This window comes from Sturnira hondurensis, unplaced genomic scaffold, assembly GCF_014824575.4.
Source record: "Sturnira hondurensis isolate 20B ecotype Veracruz unplaced genomic scaffold, ASM1482457v3 Scaffold0004136, whole genome shotgun sequence".
NCBI lineage: Eukaryota > Metazoa > Chordata > Mammalia > Chiroptera > Phyllostomidae > Sturnira > Sturnira hondurensis.
This window is the reverse complement of record NW_028076767.1, coordinates 6,196,841-6,219,231: the sequence shown is the minus strand read 5'-3', so window position 1 is coordinate 6,219,231 and position 22,391 is coordinate 6,196,841. Positions and strand designations below refer to the sequence as shown.

Below are 22,391 nucleotides of genomic sequence, written 5' to 3'. Positions count from 1 at the left end.
GGACATTTATCATCTCCGTTGACCCCAAGACTGGGGGACACTTGACGGTGGAGGTTATTATCATTGTAGAGTGGTGACAGTCCTGACTGTCTACTAGATCTAGTCTGTCACCACGCTTGAGGAGAAGGAGGGGGCTCCTTGTTATTAAAAAACAAGAGTGGAAGTTCAGAGTCCCCATGTGTTCTTCACTAGTACGGCTGGGTGGGGTGGTGGGGGAGAGGTCTGTGCTCATTGCCACCAGATACCCGAGCCCTCCCTTGGTCTTAGCTGGCAGTACTTCTGGTTTGGAGAAAGGCTACCTGATGTATGGCCTGGTAAATGCAGATGCCTAGGCTCTCCATTTGGCTCTTGCACCTGGGTCAAAAAGTAATTGACCAATTATGTTTGGATCTATTTCTCAACTATTCCATTTCATCGATCTATTTGTTTTATTTTTAAATTTTTGTATTTAAGTATATTTGAATGTTTTTATGCTAATACTATGTTGTCTCAATTACCACAACCCTTCAACGTTTTCTTCTATTTTGTAGTTGCTTTAGCTACTCTAGGTCCTTTGCATTTCCATGTGAATTTAAAAATTAGCTTGTTGATTTGGTCATACTCGTTTCTATTGCAACTTATCACTGCAATAAGAAAACAGGGTTATGTGTTGCCTAATTTTGTGATCCTTATTAAGTAATTAAAACATGTCCTGAAAACATGTGAAAATTTAGCAAATATAGATAAGCAAAAATTTAAAAGCTACATTAAAATTACCCAGACTTTGAATTTTAAAAGACCATTTAACAATGTATATTATAAAATCCAATAATATATGACATAGTACTTATGTAGACATGAGTGTATTTCGTATACAGTTGACCTTTGAACAGTGTGGAGTTCAGGGTTTAGGGGTGCAAACCCCACTGTCAAAATCCATGTATCAGTTAAGTTGGCCCTACACCCAGCCATAAACTAAAAACACTGTATGTGTAGAGATGTCATATATATGTAGTTATACATATGTGTATTTATTCATACACATAGGAGAAAGTTTGGGAGGTTGTATACCTAAATATTAGTGGCAATTATCTTTGAATGGCATGGTTAAGGATGAACTGTGTTTAACCTCATCACACTATTCTCACCAAGCTATTAAAGACTAATGTAAGAATTGTTCTATCACTATTGTTATTCTTGTATAATTTGGTGCTTTAGTAACAAACATGATTTGATGAGATTTGAAGTTTTGTTCCTTTTCATCTTCTGTGTTTTTTTCAAAAATAGTTCCACCAGAGTCCCTTTGTACTGCCAGCCAGCAAGAATAAACGCGTTAGTAAACAGTGCAAGTCGATGCGTCTTCCATTTGCAAGGTAATTGCTTCAAAACTTGGTTAAATATTAACTTGCACACTTCTACCTAAGTTGTACTTTGAAAGTTTTTATTTGGTTTGCTTCCTTGAAAAATAGAAAAGCATTTAAAAATAATGAAAAATAAAAATAAATAATAACATTGTACCAATAAAAGAAATTGAAGACATAATATAATAGAGTTTAGTTTTACATTTTAAAATAAAATTCAGCTTTTCCATACACTCTAGAGAAGGAGGAGGCACAGATGGACCTTCAGGTACATGAATTTAAATTACATTGGCTCAGAGTACTTAAATTTGTATTTAACACAATAATTATTTGTGTGTGTTATGTAATGTTTGGGTTTCATTAACTTGGAGTTGTCTACTAAGGTTGGAATCAGATGGATTATAGTATCTTGCTCAGATTGTAAATCCCGGGCTCCAAGGAAATTTCCCCTCATTCAATCACTAAGTTCATCTGTGGATCCTACCACTCTATTTCTTTTCTTTCTTTTCCCTCAGGTCACCACTGGCCTCATGTTTTCTGCTGGCTAAATCTGATAATTTTTTCTACATTTATTGACTTGCATACTGACCAAGCTTTAAAATTAATTTCGTTGTTCTTCTCTTGACTTTGATTAACTTGTGTATAAGATGTAGTAAACACCATTTTTCAAACTTGTCATGTTAAAGACAGTCTCTGAGGTCTATAGAGGTAAAATGACTCAATAAATTAATAGCACTGACCAATATCCTCTTCTCTCTTAGTGTTCTTTGGTTATGTCACTTAAAGTTTTATTGCTTTTATTTAAGTACACAAGTAAATGCATTTATATATATTGAATGCTATTTGTACCATAGTAAAAAATTTTTATACATACTACATTGCTTTCTATTCTTTCTAGTTGCTTTCCTTGTTTTGCATATTACACTGTATTAGCACCACATTGCACCAATACCTTTTAATTGCTGAAAATAATACATTTTGCTGTCTTGTAGTTCCTTTAATTCTTTTTCAAGAATATTTGGCTGTCATCATGCACACATCATTTGATAAAAACACACGAATCAAGTGTCAACTTGCCCTGCATAAAATTTCATTGTACTTTTAAGTGTATTTTTGTTTCCAGTTACATACCTGTTTCCAGTTACATACCTGTTTTCAGTTACATACCTGTTAGACAAGTGCAAAAATCTTTATAGGGTGTGGTTAATTTTTATAAGTGAACACTGTCATACAACCAATACCTAGACCAAGAAATAAAATATTGCCAGTAGTACCTCAAATACCCTTTGGACTTTCTAGTCACGACTCACCACCCACTCAAGGATAATATTACCCTGACTTCTAACATCATAGATCATTAATTTTGCCTAGTTTTGAACTTCATACAATGAAATCATGCAGTAGATACAAATTTTGTCTCTGGTTTCCTTTTCTCAGCATTGTGTTTGTGAGATTCATCTGTATCAGTGATTGTAGTCATCAATCAGTTGTTCTCATTGCTGAATAGTATTCCATTGAATGATTATACCATAACTTCTCCGTCTTTCTGATGATGAGCATTTACTTTTTCTCTAGGTTTGGTCTATTACAAGTAGTGCTGCTATGTATATACCTTTTAAAAGGTATATGCACATTTCTGTTGGGTATGTACCTGGGAGAGAACTACTTCGTTTACATGTAGTATTTGGCTTTAGGAGAAACTGCCAGTTTTCTAAAAGGTTTATACCAATTGATATTTCTAGCAGCAATATATAAGAATTCCTGTTATTCTATACCTCTCTTTGTTATTGTCTGTTTTTTTTTTCACTTTAGCCATTCTGGGGATGTGTACTGGTATTACATTGAGGTTTTAATTTCAATTTTCCTTATAATTAGTGAATTTAAGCATCTGTTTATCTTTTATTTGGTTGTTAAATGGGTTTGTTTAAGCTTTATTATAATATTTTTCCTTTCACATTTAAGTCTTCAGTCTACCTAGAATTTGGGACATATTGTGAGGGAAGGGTCATAATATATTTTTTTCGTGTGTAAATCTTATGGCCTTCCACCATTCATTTAGAAAATATCGTCCTTCCCCTCCTTCATTGTAGTGTCGTCTGGATCCTAAGCCATGTGGCCGCATGTTTCTGAACTCGCTGCTCTAAGTCTTGGTATTTGATAGTGTGAATCTCCATTTTATTTATGTTTTTGTTTATGAGTATTTTCTTGACTATTCTTGGCTCTTTGCATTTCCATGTGAATTTTAGAATCAGCTTGTCACTTCACATCATGCACATATACATCTACACATTCTCTTATGGAATTTTGATTGGGAGTAAAATACTCATCATATTAATGGAAAACAGAGAAAAGTAGTATCTTCTCAATAATACAGAAAAGGCATTTGGTAAATTTCAATAGCCATTTTTGAAACAACTTTCAGCAGACTAGGAGTACCAGGGTTAATCTGAAAAAGAAAATATGCAAAACCCAAGAGCAAGCATTTGAATAATGGGAACATAATAACACTTCCCTAAGTTTCTCCTAAAGCCAAGTACTATATCTAAACCCAGTAATTCTACAACAGAACTGTGTACATACATTTCAAAAGGCATATGCATAGCAGCACTACTTTAATAGGCCAAACCCAGAAAATATCACTGTTATTTGGGTTCATTTGCTCGCCCCATCGTACTTTCTTTGATGTTACTATTCCTTATTTGAATTCAAGAAGGTAGTTTGTCAAAACACCAGTTATTTATGTGGGTTTCTATCCTTTCCAGCTCCCTCCCATCCCCTCTCCCACAGATTGAACTACTCTGGGAACATGGCTTTTGTTTACATGGATGTCTTTGGAAACAGCAAGCTTCATTTCACACATAAATTTACAGATGATTATACTTGTTTGAAACCAGAGTAAGAGTTTTGAGTATTCCATAGAATTAATTATAGGAAAACTACAAATATTATATATGAATATTTAAAAGTATATTTGAACCTTACTTAAATGTTTCATTATTATTATCCTAATAGCCCAACCAGTGTATATATCAGGTATTTCCTTTTGGGTCCTCTGGGGCTATGAAGATAGCATTCTTGTTTTACCTGAAGTTCTGTACTGTTAGATACTGCCTTCATACCACCTGTAATTGTCCTCATTGAACACAAAAAGGTACCAGACGGGATTTGTGGCTGGATCTTAAAGAAGTGGGATCTGGAAAGACCTGTCTATGTAATTTTCTAAATAATTTTTGTAAAATACAAATTTTTCATTCCCATTTGCCTTTAGGGTTCCATTAACTTCAAATGATGATGATGATGATGATGATGATGATGATGATGAAGATAAACAGAAAATGCAATGTGACAACAACATTATAACAAACATGTCATCTGATGTTCCTTCTTCAGTATCAACAAGGCAGTCTTTATCAACTCAATATAATTTGGAATTGTTATGTCTTACAGAAAATAACCAAAATCTTTGTGATTTAGATGATTCAGAACATATTTCTTCCATTGTTGATATACTTCCCAAAGGTGAGATTTTTAAAAAATTTTATTTTGAGTGTCAGTATTTAAAATAGTTTACATTTATCAGATCTTCTTCTTGATGGCCGTGGTATATAAACAGTTAATAAGTTAGATCTTTTATGTTTCAGATTTGCTGACTTCTACTATTTTTATACTGCTGATGAAAATTTTAATTTAAAAGTAAATATGCTGAGAAATGTCAGCATATTTGGTACTGTTACTCTAGAGGCAATATTTAGAAATGAATCAGCCTAAAGAGCCTTTCTTGGTGTATTAGCTTATGAATCAAAAGATGCCATATTAGTTTCATATATTAGTTTTATTTTCTCCTGTTCATGGTTATGAAAGTCGTGGGCCTAGATGTAGTGACTTTTTCAAGATCATAGCCAATTAGTGGTAAAGCAAAAACTTGAGTGTGCATAATGGTTGAATGAGAGAAAATGATGACACATTTTATTTACATGGTATTTCAAAATGATAATTATGCAGTGTAGCCTGACTTTTGTCACAGATTTTCCAACTGGGACATGGAATTATAACTATATTAAATTTAGAGCTTAGAGTTACTTTTCCATTCTAAAAATTTAATTTATAAAATTATATATAATTTTTAGAAACTTATGTGTCTGCTGATAGCCTTCTGATAGTAGTTCTTATCAGAGTTATCACTCTTACTTGGGGTCATTCGCCGGCCTCCTCCCACTTTAGAAATATATGTTAATGGCTCTGCTGTCAGCTACACTCCACTCTATTGTTGGGGCCAAAGCAAAGTGAGTCCTTGCTGTATATTTTACATAGATACAAATGTGGAATGTGACTCATGACTATTCTCATCATTTCTGTTTTATTTTCTTATCAGCATAAATTCTTTATAAGTATCTGAACAGGATACATTTTTGGAAATCCTCTCTGTGAAAGAGCTTGATTTCTAATCTGATTTATTTAAAATAATGAACCCATCATTACTTGTTTCTGAATTTTCTTTCCCTTTATTTTACAGAAAGCTATTCTCACTCAGACCAAAGTTCCAAGAGTTCCCTAATGGGTGAGATGAAAAATTCCCAGCCTATCAGCCACAGAAAGGAGAAACAGTCTCTTAGTAACATAACTAAAAGGAAAAGGCCTGCATCATTTGTGGAATCAAATAATCCTTCTTCAGACAATCCTTGTTTGACAGATTTAGATCAACAGGGGATTTCAAGTGCAGAATTAAATTGGAATAATGAGATAAATGATCATACTAATAAAATGAATATTCAAATGCAAGGAAACATGCAGTGTCTTCCTGACTCATCTGAGTCTGCCAGTGAACCTACTACACAGTGCATGAACCAAGTTCAGAGTCATGATGACTTTCAGTGGCAGAAAACTGTGTATGATGCTGACATGGATTTAACTGCTAGTGAAGTAAGCCAAATTGTTACAGTTTCAAAAGGCACTAAAAATAAATGTAATAAAACATCAAATGACTGTGGAATCAAAACTTTTAGAAAAGTGAAAGATTCAAGCTCTGACAAAAAGAGAATAAGATCAAAGAAACAGGTTAAAAATAGTTCAGAAATGAATGTAGAGAAAAAGATGGAAAATAAACCAGAAAAAAGATCTGTTGGCCTGAATGGCAACAGGGATTCAGAAGATCCAAATTATATCTTCAATACTGAACAGTTGACTCAGTTGAATATACCAAAGACAATAAACCTTCACAATGACTTTGATCAAGATGACAAACAAAACACAGAGGATAGTAAGAAAAGAGTACCTGCAACAAATGAGCAAGAGGAAACATGTTCTTTTGCCCAAAGTTCAGGTAAATTCCAGCAGGAAAGTAAGTTTAATACAGGTCAGAGTTCTCTAGCTTGTAATAAAAATAAAGCTTCTAGACAGACATTTGTGATTCATGAATTAGAAAAAGGTCACTTATTCCTAAATCAAAAGGATAAAGAAACTGTTTCTGAAAACCTAGAAGTCACAGGTGAATTTCAAACAGCCAATCTCGCCACCAAACATAATGGAAATTTGTGTGATTTTGAGACCCAAAATATGTTGGATTTGAAAAAAGATGTCACTGATACACAACCTGCTCAGCAAAATGAATCAAAAATAAATAAGAAGCTTAGGCAGAAAGTAAATCGGAAGACACAAATAATTTCTGAAATGAACCAAATATACAGGGATAAGGATAAAGATGAGCATGGCCCACAAAAAGGTAGCTTTTTCATCCAACCCCAAGAGGATAAAGAAATCATCTCTGGAAACCTAGAAAACCCAAGTGAGTTTCAAACACCTGCCCTTTCTACAAAAAATAGCGAAATCCTATATGATTATGAGACTCAAAATATTTTGAGGCTGGAAAAGCATGTCCATGATATACAAACTGCTTGTCAAAATGAAACAAAAATAGATAAGAAACTTAGGCAAAAGGTATGTCGGAGGACAAAAATAATTTCAGAAATCAACCAAGTACATGAGAATAATGACAAAGACAGGCATGACCCAGAAAAGGGTAACTTATTTTCTGTAATCCAAAAAGATAAAGAGATCATTCCTGAAAACCTAGAGGACTCAAATGAGTTTCAGGTAGCTGATCCTTCCACTAGAGGTAATAGGAACCTCTGTGGTTATGAGACTGAAAACATTTTGGGGGAGAAAAAGGGTGTTACTAATATGCCACCTGCAAAGCAAAATGAATCAAAAATAAATAAGAGGCTCAGGGATAAAAGAAGTCGGAAAACAGAAATAATTTTAGAAACAAACCAAATAAATGGGTTTAATAACAAAAGTGTTCATGACTCAGAGAAAGGTAACAACTTTTCCCTCACCCAAAAGGATAAAGAAAGTATTTCTGAAAACTCAGAAGTCACAAATGAATTTCAAACAGCTCATCTTTCTACCAAAGATAGTGGAAATTTATATGATTACAAGACCCTGAATATGTTGAATTTGAAAAACCATGTAACTGATATGCAACCTGCTCAGCAAAATGATTCAAAAACAAATAAGAATCATAGGCAGAAAGTGAATCGAAAGACACAAATAATTTCAGAAATGAACCAAATATACAGAGATAATGATGAAGACGTGCATGGCCTAGAAAACTACACAAGAGATTGCAATTTTAAAATGAGTGAGTCTAAACAGAGACTTGGATGCCAAGGTACTATCAGTGGATACCGTATTGAAATCAATAGTAATGAAAAGGAAAATTGTGAGCAAATTTTAAAACCTTATAAACAAGTTAAAAAGCATGGGAAAAAATCAGGCACGACAAAGGACATTTTGGCAGAAGGTAAAAACAAACCTATTTTTCAGTTAGATTCTTTACAGACATCTCTCTCCTTAGAATCGGGTTTAAAATATGTTACTAATGAAACAGATTTTGATTCTGGAAACCAAATGGAAGCACCTAAGAATACAACTCTGAATAAAAAGAGAGATGACCCCTTTGCAGAAGTGAAAAAAGGAGAGTGCCAAGTAAAAAGAATAAGTAAAAAGACATCCCAGTCAAAGAAAAGGAAGACGTTCATAGCTCCTTCTCCAGATAGCTGTGAAGTAATGCAGATATCTGACCCCAGTCAGAGAGTATCAGTTGAAACTGACCAAGCTGAGGAGGGCAAAAAATTGGAAAATCAGAAAATTAAGCCAGACTTTTATCCAAAGGTGTTTAATTCTTTATCTCAGATATATTCACCCAACATACAAGATTATTTCCTTAACAATGTTCATGAGGGTTCAAGACCTTTGCATATTTCTTCTAGTAAAAATCTGATAATGAAAGAAAATTCCACCCAGGATTGCTCACCAGTCTTCCAAGTAAGTGATGAGATACAGAAGACAACAGGGATGAAATTTAAAGTCACCCAGAGAACACAAACATCAGGTAGGCCAATACTTGAAGTGACCCAGCTTTAAAAGTGGGTTTTTTTTTTCACTTAACTAATGAAGTATTACCTGTTATAACTGATATTTTTATGGAATTTAAAAACTGTTTAACTATGTAGCTTGATCTATAGGAAATATGAAGGAACTTAAGTAAAGCTTAATACTTTGGAAAGATAACAGTGAGACTGTCTTGACCATGTAATAACCTAAAAAACAGATTGGCCTTTCCCACAGAACTATTCGATAATGTCATTAGGCAGATATTTTCCTTTTTCATATGTTTGAAGAAAGTTGAGTGTTTTAAGTAGATATAATAAGGAATTGTGCTGGACTGATTTTATTGAAGACAATTGCAAGATTCCTTAGGGTGGGACTTTTATAACAGTATATATTTAATGTGATTAAAGGTGTGTATTCTAGGTGTTTTAGAGGATTAAAAATGAACAATACCAACTCCCTTTTCTCAGAGTACATGTATGTAAAAGTTACAAATACAGTGGTAAATGTGGGAAAGGCTTTAATACAAGCACACATGTTATTCCAAGGGATATAATGGGAAAGTAATTGTGACTAGAGGAGCCTGCAAAGACATTATAAAATAGATAGCATCTTAGGCCCTAAAGGACAGGTAGGATTTTTACCTTACTGTTTTCTTCTTATTTTCTCCCAGTTATTAGCATAATACTCAAGGCAGAAAATTGAAAGTAGAGAATCAGAAAATAGTGGGGAAAGCAATCACCCAGAACAACTGCAGTCAACATTTTGGTTTATGTGTACAGATTTTAAATCATACTCTATAAAACATTACTTATCTCACATTTTTTCTTAACACTGGATCCTATGGGTGTTCCTTTATTATTAGAAATTTTTTTACGGGGAGCCTAACATTTCACTATATGTGTTTAGAACATGGGGATTTTTCTCCAGTTTTATTTAAAAAATTGCTAATATATATATCTCTGTGTAAGTTCAAAGTGTGTAGCATGATGGTTTGATGTACACATGCTGTGAATGATGACCACAATAGGTTCAGCGACCATGCACCATCTCATATAGGTACAACAAGACAGAAGAAAAAAGTTTTCTCCCTGTGATAAGAACTCTTGGGATTTACTCACTTAATAATTTTCTGTATATCATATGGCAGTGTTAACTAGAGTCATCGTGTTGTACTTTATACCCCTAGTACTTATTTATTTGTCATGTAACTAGAAGTTTGTACCTTTTGACGAATTTCCCCTGCCTCAGGTAGCCATAAGTCTTACCTTGTTCTGTGAGTTTGATTGGGTGTTTTGTTTGTTTGTTTTGTTTTAAGATTCCACATAAAAGTGAGATCATACAGTATTTGTTTTTCTCAGTTTGACTTATTTCACTTAGCATAGTATCTTTAAAATCCATCTCTATTGTCACAAATGGTGGGATTTCCTCGGTTTTTGTCTGGTCAAATAATACTTCACTGTATTTATATACCATGACTTGATCCACTCATCCATCTATGGACACTTGGGCTGTTTCCACGCCCTGGCTATTGTAAATAATGCTGGTGTGAACATGAGGGTGCAGATATCCTTTCAAGTTAGAGGACACTAGGATCTTGAGGGATAAGGCTATCTGGGTAAAAGGAATTCTGAAGCAAAAGAAAAAGGTTCAGAGTGACAGGACATGGTAGAGGACATGCTTCATCTTTCATCTCTATTTTTCGTGGTATCTACCTTTCACAAGAGTGGCCAAGCAATGACAAATGTTGAGCAAATGCAGTAATCTGTGGAGTTCTATGAATAGAGTTAAACCATGAAGAATTTTTCTCAGCCAACATATGATTTCAGAATTAAAATGTGGGCTACTTTGATAGTTTGTTTCAAATTTTAAGTGTCTTTTTCTCGTTATGGCTAGATAATAATTTATAACTAATTGATTTGTAAATAATTGTAGTGATTTATAAATAATTGTAGTACTACTATTGTAATTAAAATTCTGACTTGATTATTGTTAAGTTTAAAAATTTGCTACCAATGGTTTACATACCACTTAATGTCCCCTATCTATTTCTATATCTCTATGTTTATAAATATTTATGAAAATAATATTCTTTTCAGGTGCTAGAACACTACAGGACTTGACAAATACCAACTTTGTTTCAAATAACACTGTTAAATTTGAAAATAATTCAGAAGATCTGTCTTTAGAGCTGCCAAGCCGAAGAAGAAGGTGCACTCCTCTCAATTTCAAGGAGCCAAGTCTCAGAGAGTGAGTATTTCAATCATATCAAAGTGATCTTAGTGTTATATTATAAAATACATACTTAAAAACTCTTCTTGAATTAGTATTTGAGCACTTCTGAATATCAATAAAACATATATTATTCACGTGTAACAACCACAATGTAATCTGAGTAAGATTTGAAGAATGTCTTTTATTCTTTGAACAGTTTTTTATGAACAGTGTTGCCTATGATTTGCAAACCACTATTTACATGTTATTCTCATTTATATATTTTCTACCTTTCCTCAGAAGTGTTTTTCAAAGTGTTTTCTATGTCCTTTGGCCCAAACATATCTCAATGAAGAAAAAAATAATACTTGCCCCATTTACCCATTCCTCAGGTTCAACGGTTATCAATATTTTGCCATATTTACTTTATCTTTTTTTTCTTATAGTATTTTTAAAGCAAATATTGGGTCATTTGATTCTTAAAACACTTGTGTATATATCTCTAATGTGTTTTATTCAAAATTTTACTTTTTAAAAGAACTAATGAAGCAGCCTGGTTTGTAGAGCCTAATCATTTGGGATGTATTTTCAGCAGGATAGAGAAAAATTCCTTTTCAATTGATTTTGTGTTTGCTTCTTCTGTAAAATGAAAGACATGATGGTTTTGACAGGTTTTTTAAAACAGTAACCAAAACGTGGTGGCAATACAAGAGAAGGTGAAAGAGAAACAAATGAAAAGTTTAATAAAGGACTGAGAGCTTTTTAAAAAAACAACTCATGGAGCCCTGAGTGGTGTAGCTCAGTGGATTGAGTGCGGGCCTGCGAACCACACGATCGAGGTTCGATTCCCAGTCAGGGTACATGCCTGGGTTGCAGGCCGGTTCCCAGCAGGGGACTCACAAGAGGCAACCATACATTAATATTTCTCTCCTTCTCTCCTTCCTTTCCCCTCTAAAGATAAATAAATAAAATCTTAAAAAAAAACAACTCATGAGCTATGGTTTACCACAATTTCATCTTCATCCATTTGAGGTGTATACAATTCAGAGGTTTTTATTATATTTGCAGATGTACATATCTTTTCTCACAGTCAATTTTAAACATTTCTTTGCCTCCAGAAGAAACCCCATACCCTTTAGCTATCATTCCCACACACCCTCCCACCCTAGGTGACCATTCACTTACTTCTTCTCTCTATAGGTTTCTCTGTTTTAGACATTTCATGTAAGTGGAATCATATAATATATGGTCTTTCTTTGTGACCGGCTTCATGCACCTAACATAATGTTTTCAAGATTTATACATGTTATAGCATGTATCAGTATTTCATTCCTTTTTATGACAATAAATTACATTCTGTTGTATAGATAGAATTATATATGCTAATATGTACATACCGCATTTTATTTATCTACTTGTCTGCTAATAGACATTTGGTTGTTTTCGTCTTTTAGTTGTGAATAATGCTGCTCTCAACATTCTTTTGCAAATTTTTGTGTGTACATGTTTTCGTTTCTCTTGGGTATATGCCCAATTGCTGAGTCACATGGTAACTCTCTGTTTAATCATGTGAGGAACTGCTAGACTGTTTTCCAAAACCACTGCGTCATTTTACATTCCTATGAACAAGGTTTAACTGTTCTGATTTCTCCATATCTACTCCAAACCACTTGTTATTATTTGACTTTCTGATTATTTGACTTTCTGGTTCTAGCCATATTAGTGGGTGTGAACTAGCATCTTACAGTTTTGATTTATGTTTCTCTAATGACTAATGATGTTAATTAAATATCTTTTCATGTACTTCTTGGCCCTCTATGTATCTTAGGAGAACTGTTTATTCAGATCCTTTGCCCTTTTTTCAATTGGATTGCCCTTTTATTACTGAGTTGCAAGTTCAACTCTTTATTTGGAACTAATTTTAGATTTACTAAAAAGTTATAAAAATAGTACAGAGGTTCCTCACCCAGCTTTCCCTAATTTCACCATCTTTACATACAGTACAATGATCAGTCTAGAAAAGTAGTGTTGTTACAATACCATTAACCAAACCAAACATTTCCACTAATATCCTTTTCTGTTTGAGAATCCTGCCCAGGATCCCACGTGCATTTAGTGTTTGTTTCTTCTTAGACTCCTCCAGGCTGTGACAATTTCTCAGTCCTTTGTTTTCTTTCATGATTTTGATACCTTTAAAGACTACTGGTCAGTGATTTTGTAGAATCTCCTTCAGTTTGGTTTGTCTGTTGTTTTCTCTTGATTACAATGTGTTATGCATTTTTGGCAAGAATTCCACAAAAATGGTATGTCCTTCATTACATGACATTTGGAGGTTTATTATGTCAATATGTCTGATTACTAGTAATAGTAACCTTGACCTCTTGATGAAGGTGTTGTCTGCTGAGTATTATTCACTCTAACATTATTGCTTTTTCATTATAGTTAATGAACATTGCAGGAGACACTTGGAGTCTATACATCCTGTTTCTACTCATACTTTCACCACTAATTTTAACATCTGTTGGTGGAACTTGTCTGCAATAATTCTACTGTGACGTTTACCTAGTGGTGATTTCTCTTGCACTCTTCCTTCTACAATAATTGGAATTCTGTAGGAGAGAGCTGTTCCCTTTTTCTCATTTATTTAGTTGCTAAAATCCTTCCAACTTTGGCTATTACGAGTTTCTACAGGTTGGCTTCTGTGTTCTTTCCATAAGACCTCATATTACTTTGAGCACATCCTTACTTTCTGACACATAAGATGTTCCAGGAGCAGATATTTTTTCCTGTTCTAGTCCCCAAATCAGTCACTTCTTCAAAGATCCTGATCTCTTTGATTAAATAATTTTGTTTAAAAACCAGAATCTGAGTCCTAGATATTCTCACTTCTCTAGGTAGTTATCAAATGCTGCATGATAGTATTATCATAAACCTAATACCTTTACACAACATATATTTACTATTGCTCCGTTTCTGTGGGCCAGGAATCTGGACCTGGCTTAGTTGGGTGCTCTGCTTGGTGTCTCACAAAGCTGGTCACGGTGTTGTCCATGCTGCTTCTCACCTGGAGGCTCTGTTGGGGGAAGAATTTGCTTCCAAGGTCACGTAGATTGTTGGCAGAATTCATTTCCTTGTAGTTTCAGGACAGAGGGCCCCACTTCTTGCTGTGGGCTGGAGGCCATCGCCAACTCCTAGGGGCCACCCTCAACTCCTTGCCACATGGGCTTCCCAACATGGCCACTACTCCAAGATAGCTAGAGTCTCTAGAGCAAATCCTGTAGCAAGGTGGAGTCTTCTATAATGAACTGTAATTACAGAAGTGATGGCCCTGGCTGGTGTAGCTCAGTGGATTGAGCACGGGCCTGAGAACCACAGGATCACGGTTGATTCCCAGCCAGGGCACATGCCTGGGTTGCAGGCCAGTTCCCAGTTCCTGGCAGGGGGCGCACGAGAGGCAACCATACATTGATATTTCTCTCCCTCTCTCCTTCCCCTCCCCTCTAAAGATAAATTAAAAAATAATAAATAAAAATGTTAAAAATAAAAAATAAATTTAAAAAAATAAGTGAGACATTCTGTCACCTTTGCCACACTGTATTGTTAGATGCAAATCACAGCTCCTGTCATATTCAAAAAGAGAGAATTACACAAGGGCAGGAACACTAATAGTCAGGGATCCTGAGGGGAGGAAGGTCCTCCTGAGAGTCTGGCTATTTATCAGCGATAAATCTGCCTCTCATTATCTATAATATATTTACTTATTTGTTATTTTTCTAGCATATACTATATAGTTTCAAAATTCATAACCCGTATCCCTGTGAGGAACATATCTACTACTAAATTATAACATTTAGGTATAGTTCTTTTTGTCTTAGGTTAGTTCTTTTCTTACCAACCCTTTAAATGTAATTATGTATTTCCTTTTGTAATGTAGGTACATTTGTTATTGTTTACATTCCATTTTTTCTTCCTGCATTGGAGTGACATTTCTTGGGGTTATAAGTCAGAGCTATACAAAATGGTCTATGCAGAGAAGGATCAACTCCTTTCATCCCTGCCACCCCATTCCCACTCACCTTTGTTTCTAACTTGTTTTTACCCACTCTTGTGGGTCACCAGTTTCTTTAGTTTCTGGTTTATTCTTCCTCTGTTTTTTTCCACAAATAATTAGATATACATATATATCTCTCTTTTTTCTTACATAAAGGTAATATGGTATTCTGTTGGGCTTTACATTTTTTTCATTTAACAGATTGTTCTGGAAATCACTCCATATCAATTCATAGAGATTTTTCTCATTCTTTTTTATAGCTGAATAATGCTTAATTGTGTATAGATGTACTATAGTTATTCAATCACATTCTTATTTGTGCACATTTAGGTTTTTCTAATATTTTGTAATTATAAATAATGCTACATTGAATACCCTTGTGCACATATCTTTTCATATTCTTAGGGTGTGTCTTCAGGGTCAGTTCCTAAAAGTGGGATCACAAAGATGGAAAATAAGCCTGTATGTAGTTGGTTAGGCATTGCCACCCTGCCCTCCCGAGGCTGCTACCAAACTGCATCCCCACCAGCTGTGTGTGGCACTGGTTTCCCACAGTGTAATCAGCAGAATGTGATATCATATTTTAAATTTTTGCCAGTCTGATAGGCAAGAAATGGTATCTCAGTGTTTTATTTACATGTCGGTGTTTTATTTACATTTAAGTGAGTTTAAATGTTTTTCTCGTGCTTCGGGGCCATTGTATCATTTTTTTGGTCTGTTCATATCTTCCTATTTTTAATTGGTTTTCTTGGTCTTAGTTCCTCATTTATTTTATTTTTTTTAAAGATTTTATTTATTTATTTACCTTTAGAGGGGAAGGAGAGAGGGAGAGAAACATCAATGTATGGTTGCCTTTTGTGCATCCCCTGCTGGGAGTTGGCCTGCAGGGAACTGGCCTGCAACCCAGGCATGTGCCCTGACTGGGAATTGAACCGTGATCGTGTGGTTCTCAGGCCCGCGCTCAATCCACTGAGCTACACCAGCCAGGGCCTAGTTCCTTATTTATTATGAATTATTTATATATTAGTGTTATTAGCCCTTGTGCTGTGAATAGCCAATATTTTTTGAAGTTATCAATTATCTTTTGACTTGTTTCCTAATTATGTAAATTTTTTACTTTTTTATTTTTTTAATATATTTTATTGATTATGCTATTACAGTTGTCCCATTTCCCCCCTTTTATTCCCCTCCACCCTACACACCCCCTCCCATCCACATTCCCACTCTTTAGTTCATGTCCACGGGTCGTACATATAAATTCTTTGGTCTCTAGTCCTGGCTGGCGTGGCTCAATAGATTGAGCACCAACCGGCGAACCAAAGGGTCGCCAGTTTGATTCCCAGTCAGAGCACATGCCTGGGTCTTGGGCCAGGTCCCCAGGAGGGGGCATGTGAGAGGCAACCACACATCAATGTTTCCTTCTTTCTCTCTCCCTTCCATTCTATCTGAAAATAAAGAACTAAAATCTTTTTAAAAAATTTTTTTAATTCTTTGGCCTTTACATTTCCTATATATTATTAACCTCCCCCTGTCTATTTTCTACCTGCCATTTATGCTACTTATTCTCTGTACCTTTTACCCCCTCTCCCCCTCCTACTCTCCCTCTGATAACCCTCCATGTGATCTCCATTTCTGTGATTCTGTTCCTGTTCTAGTTGTTTGCTTAGTTTTTGTGTTTGTATGTTTGTTTGTTTGTTTAGGTTCAGTTGTTAATACCTGTGAAGTTGTTGTTACTTTACTGTTCATATTTTTAATTTTCTTTTTGTTAGAGAAGTCCCTTTAACATTTCATATAATAAGAGCTGGGTGATGATGGACTCCTTTAATTTCACCTTATCTGAGAAGCATTTTATCTGCCCTTCCATTCTAAATGAAAGCTTTGCTGGATAGAGCAATCTTGGATGTAGGTCTTTGGATTTCATGACTTGAAATACTTCTTCCCAACCCCTTACCTGTAAGGTGTCTTTTGAGAAATCAGCTGACAGTCTGATGGGAACGCCTTTGTAGGTGACTATCCCCTTATGTCTTGCTGCTTCTAGGATTCTCTCCTTCATTTGAATCTTGGCTAATGTAATTATGATGTGCCTTGGTGTGTTCCTTCTTGGGTCCAACTTCTTTGGGACTCTCTGAGCTTCCTGGACTCCCTGAAAATCTATTTCTATGCCAGACTGGGGAAGTTCTTCTTCATTATTTGTTTCCAATAAGTTTTCAATTTCTTGCTCTTCCTATTCTCCTTCTGGCACACCTATGATTTGGATGTTGGAACGTTTAATGATGTCTTGGAGATTCCTAAATTTCTTCTGGTTTTTTTTGAATTCTTGTTTCTTAATTCTGTTCTGGTTGATTGTTTCCTTCTTCCTTCTCTAAAACGTTGGTTTGAGTCTTGGTTTCCTTCCCATCACTGTTGGTTCCCTGTAGATTTTTCTTTATTCCACATAATGCAACCTTCATTGCTGCCTGGGTCTTTTTTATGGTGTTGAAGTGTCAGTGAGTTCCTGGAGCTTCCTGATATGCAGTGTTTTGAATTGTGCGTCTGATGGGTTGGCTGTCTCTTCATCGCTTAGTTATATTTTTCCTAGAACTTTAATCTGTTCTTTCATTTGGGTCATTTTTTTATCTTTTTTTTTTTTTGGTCTCAGCACACCTGTTATATAGTAAGGGTTGGAGCCTTAGGTGTTCACCAGGCAGGGCAACCCACATCATTGCACTGGGGGACTGTATGTGGGCGGGGGGGGGGGGGCGGTCTGAGAGGGAATGGTGCCACTTGGTCCACTCTCTGCCGATTTTCAGTCACTTTCTTGGCTACCCACAATCAAATTGGGCCCTTCTGGTGCCAATTCCCAGGTGGGTGTGTTTGTGTACATTCTAGGACCCTGTGGATCTCTCCAGTGAACTCTCCTGTGAGGCTGGGAGTTTCTCCCACTGCCACCTCAATCCCCACAGGTTTTTTCAGTCAGAGGTTTTGAGGCTTTATTTCCCCACACTGGGATCCTGGGTTGCTCCCCAGTTGTTCTCCCAGTATATCTGCATGTGAATGTGGGACCGCCTGGTCCGCCAGCTGCTACCTTGCCTGCCTCTATCCTCTAGCCCCACTGCCTTGCAGCAAGTCCTCTTCACCTAGCTGCCTGTCTCTGCACCTCCTTCCAGTCTGGATGAATGTTTCTTCTTTAACTCCTTGGTTGTTGGATTTCCATACAGTTCAATTTTCTGTCAGTTCTCGCTATTTTTGTTTTTAAAGTTGGTGTTGTCCTTCTTTTGGTTGTATGAGGAGGCACAGTGTGTCTCCTCCATCTTGGCCGGAAGTCCAATTTTTCTTTTTTTAGATAGTCAAATTTGTCAATCTTTTCTTTCATTTTTTTAAAATTTTGAGTCATAGTTACAACACCTTTTTCTGTTCCATCACTAAAGAGGAATTCACCCATATTTACTTCTAATTCACCCATATTTACTTCTAATTCACCCATATTTTCTTCTAAAGAACTTCTCTCTAGCTCCTGATTTATGTCCACTAGCACTGCTGACATACTTTCTTCTGGTATTTATATACTTTCATTTCTTACATAAATCCCTACTCCATTCAGTTTTATTATAGTGTGTGGTATAAGATGTGGATCTAATTTTACCTTTTTTCCAAATGGCTACCAAGCCATCCCAACACCGTTTATTTATTTGCATCATTATTCCAGAAATTTGAGAGATCAGCCATTGTTGTATCCTGAGTTTCTGTCATGTATTTCTGAGGGGTCTAATGCTGAACTTTTTATTCTATTGCAGTGGTCTACATGTTTACTATAGGAGCTTTTTATGATGTTTTAATGTCTGGTAGGGCTAGTAATATTATAGGGTTTTTTTTCACTGTTTTCCTGGCTATTATTACATGTTTGTTTTTACATATGATCTTTAGTATTGATTTGTCTAGCTCAGGGTTTCTTAAGCATGGCACTGCTGACATTTTGAACTAGATATTTCTTTGTTGTGGGAGGCTGCTCTGTGCATTTTAGGATGTTTAGCAGTATCCTGGCATCCACCCACTAGATGTCAGTAGCACATGCCCATTTCTAACAGTCAAAAATGTCTCTGTACATTGCAGTGTTATCTGGAGGGCAAATTGAAAACCAGTGTTCTAGCTTGTTGGTATTTTTATTGTGATTGCATTGAACTTATCCATTAATTTAGAGAGAACTAACATCTCTGTATTGAATTGTGCCAAATAACAACAGGAATTATCTACTTGATTCAAGTCTTCTTTTGTATCTTTTAGAAATGTTTTAAAGTTTTCCTCAATATGTTTTACACATTCCTTGTTGAATTTATGTGTAGGTATTCAGTCTTCCTTGTTGCTATCGTAAATGGATGTGTAAATTGGACATGGAAATCATGCTCAGTGTTTATTTTTTGTGGGTATGAAAGCTGTTGAGTTCTGTGTAAGTTTATAACTTGCTTCTTAACTAACTTCTTTTATTCCCTATGTCATTGATTCTCTGGAGTTTTCTAGGTATACTGTAATATCATTTGAAAAGAGAATTTTAATTCTTCTTTACCTATTCATATGCCTCTAATTGATTTCTCTTTCCTAATTGCATTGGCTAATACCTCAATTATAGTATTGAATAGTTGAAGGAATAGTGGGCATTCTTGCCTTGTTCTTGACTTGAGTAGAAATATTTCTACTGTCTCATTAAAATACTAGCTTTAAGATTAAGGTATGTATATGTAATTTATCATATGAAGAAAGTATTCCTCAATATCTGTTGAGTGTTTGAATCATGAATGAATGTTGAATTCTGTCAAAGGCTTTTTCAGCATCACTGAAAAAATGTATATGCTTTATTTCCTTAGATTTATTAACATGATATGTAATGATATATTTTCTAATGTTGAACCAACCTTGCATTTCTGAAATAAATCTCACATGGTCATGATGTATGTTTCCCATAATGTGGTATGGATTTGCTTTTTGTAACTGTGCTATGAGCAATGAGAATAATATGTATTCCCTTCAGAGTGTAGAGTTTGATATATATCCATGAGGTTTACTCTATTAGCCCTGGCTGAGTAGCTCAGTTGGTTACAATGTCATCCCAGTAAGCAACACCAAGGTTGCAGGTTCCATCCCCAGTCAGGATACATATAAGAATCAATCAATGAATGCATAAATACATAGAACAAAAAAATTGATATTTCTCATCAATTAAAATTAAAAAATATTTACTCTATTGATTATGTTGTTTACATCTTCTATCTCTTTTTTGTCTACTTTATCTGTCTTGTACTAAGAGTAGTTAGTATATTGACTACTAAGAGTACTAGAGTATATTAACATCTACTACTGTGTTTCTATCTGTCTCCGTGAATCACCTGTAGTTTTTGCTTCATAAACATAGTTGCTCTGCTATTTGGTATATAAATACCATAATTAGTTTATATTCATTGTGGACTATGGAATTTGCTAGTAAAATGTCCTCTGTTATGTTGTTAAATATGATATAATTAATTAAATTTAATCTAATTACCCAAGGCATTGGTATCATATTGGCTCTGAAGAGGGGTATAGAGAAGGGAAAGGGAACTTCTCTTTAGCTCCTGATTTATATCACATGCCTTATGTGAGACCATGTGTATGTCTCTCATCCCAAAAACATATATAAAGAATAAATATAACACTTCTTGAAACATTATATACTAGGTTTACATAGGTCTCTCCAGAAAAAGTCCAACCATTGTTAATATAACGAGAACAGTTTGCATGACATTGAACAGCCAAGGAAAGGAGACTGGAATGCACATGCGTAAACAGTGACTACTTCACTATATTAATTAGTGGGGGTGGTAGATACTATTGAGTGAGCATGTGTACTGTGTGGCCATCACATTCAAAATATGTGAGCAAGTAGAACAATGAGTCAGCATCAAATTTTGCATTAAGCTTGAACATTCCTCTGTGCAAACTGTTGGGATGATTCAAAAGGCCACAGCTATGGGCAGCTGATGTTTTGCAGCTTCATCACAACCACACATTTTTGGTGAAATATCAAATGACCCAGATGACCCAGACCTTCTACAGCCCAGATGTAATGCCCAATGACTTCTGGCCTTTCCTGAAACTAAAATCACCTTTGAAAGAGAAGAGATTTCAGACCATTGATGAGATTCAGAAAAGCACAAAAGAGCAGCTGGTGGCAATTAGGAGAACTGTGTGAGGTTCCAAGGTGCCCACTTTGAAGGGGACTAAGGGGTCATTGTCCTATGTACAATGTTTCTTGTATCTTGTATCTTCTTCAATAAATGTCTATTTTTCATATTACATGGCTGGATACTTTTAGACAGACCTTGTAGATCAACCCTCTTGCTGAAAAAGTAAAATTACTGAAAAAATATTAAGCAAAACAAATAAAAATTCTTGAGTGTATCTATTAACTAGTAGAGAAGTAAAAAAGCTTGGATTAGAGACTGAATGAGGGTTGGAAGCCAGAAAGGTAAGTGGAGCCTGAAACTGATTTTTATCTGAAGGCCTTGGCCTAAGCATTGGATTCACAGACTGAGGGGGCGGGGACAGAAGGCATATTCTAAAGTTTAGCTAAAATGAAGAGTCTATAGTTAATCTCCTTTAGTAAAACTGAGCTACTCTCAAATGGAAAAGCAAACTAAAAATAACCTTCCCACCAACTTTTTTAAGCCGTCAGAAATAACTGTTGTTGAATTGAGGAGCAAAAGTAATCTTCTGAGAATTCATAAACAAAATCAAACCCTCATTTATTGCAGCTGTAATTCGCAATATCTGGAACTTACAAAAAAACACAAGCTGAGAATGTAGTATTAGCCCATGATTTGTAGTGCCCCCTGTTGTCTGTTAAAAGCAAATGCAAACATTTTCTAGAGGAGCCTCCCACCCCCATCTCAGTCCACAACACATTTTTCACACATAAAGTTGCAAGGAAAATGAAACAGCTAGCTCACAGCAAAAAACACTCACAAGGGAATGAGACACCAGCAAAAGCAACTGATAGCAGAATCAGATGCAGAATATACAATAAGAATGTTGAGGGCAAAAACTAAAATCTTTCCCACTAAAATCAGGAACAAGACAAGGTTATCCATTTTCACCACTTCTATTCAACATAGTATTGGAAGTCCTAGCCACAGCAATCAGACAAGAAAAGGAAATAAAAGGCATCTAAATTGGAAAAGAGGAAATAAAACTGTCTTTGTTTATGATGACATGATAGTGTACATAGAAAATCCTATAGACTCTACAAGAAAACTGATCCACTTAAATGAATTTGGCAAAACAGCTGGATACAAAGTCAATATTCAGAAATCCAAGGCATTTTTGTATACCAATAATGAAACATCAGAAACAGAAATCAGGAAAAAATCCCATTGGATATAGCAACAAGA

The 22,391-nt window shown here is 35.3% G+C and overlaps 1 protein-coding gene across 3 annotated transcripts in view; it reads left to right on the top strand.

Annotated features, from left to right (window-relative positions):
* Window positions 1-22,391, top strand: part of SGO2 (shugoshin 2) — a 41,626-nt gene that overhangs the window by 15,894 nt on the left and 3,341 nt on the right. For all 3 annotated transcript variants that reach the window (XM_037043667.1, XM_037043668.1, XM_037043666.1), the window contains 4 exons: window positions 1,267-1,352; window positions 4,609-4,859; window positions 5,854-8,730; window positions 10,829-10,979. In XM_037043667.1, coding sequence (XP_036899562.1) covers window positions 1,267-1,352; window positions 4,609-4,859; window positions 5,854-8,730; window positions 10,829-10,979 — 3,365 coding nt within the window. The remainder of the gene's footprint in view (window positions 1-1,266; window positions 1,353-4,608; window positions 4,860-5,853; window positions 8,731-10,828; window positions 10,980-22,391) is intronic.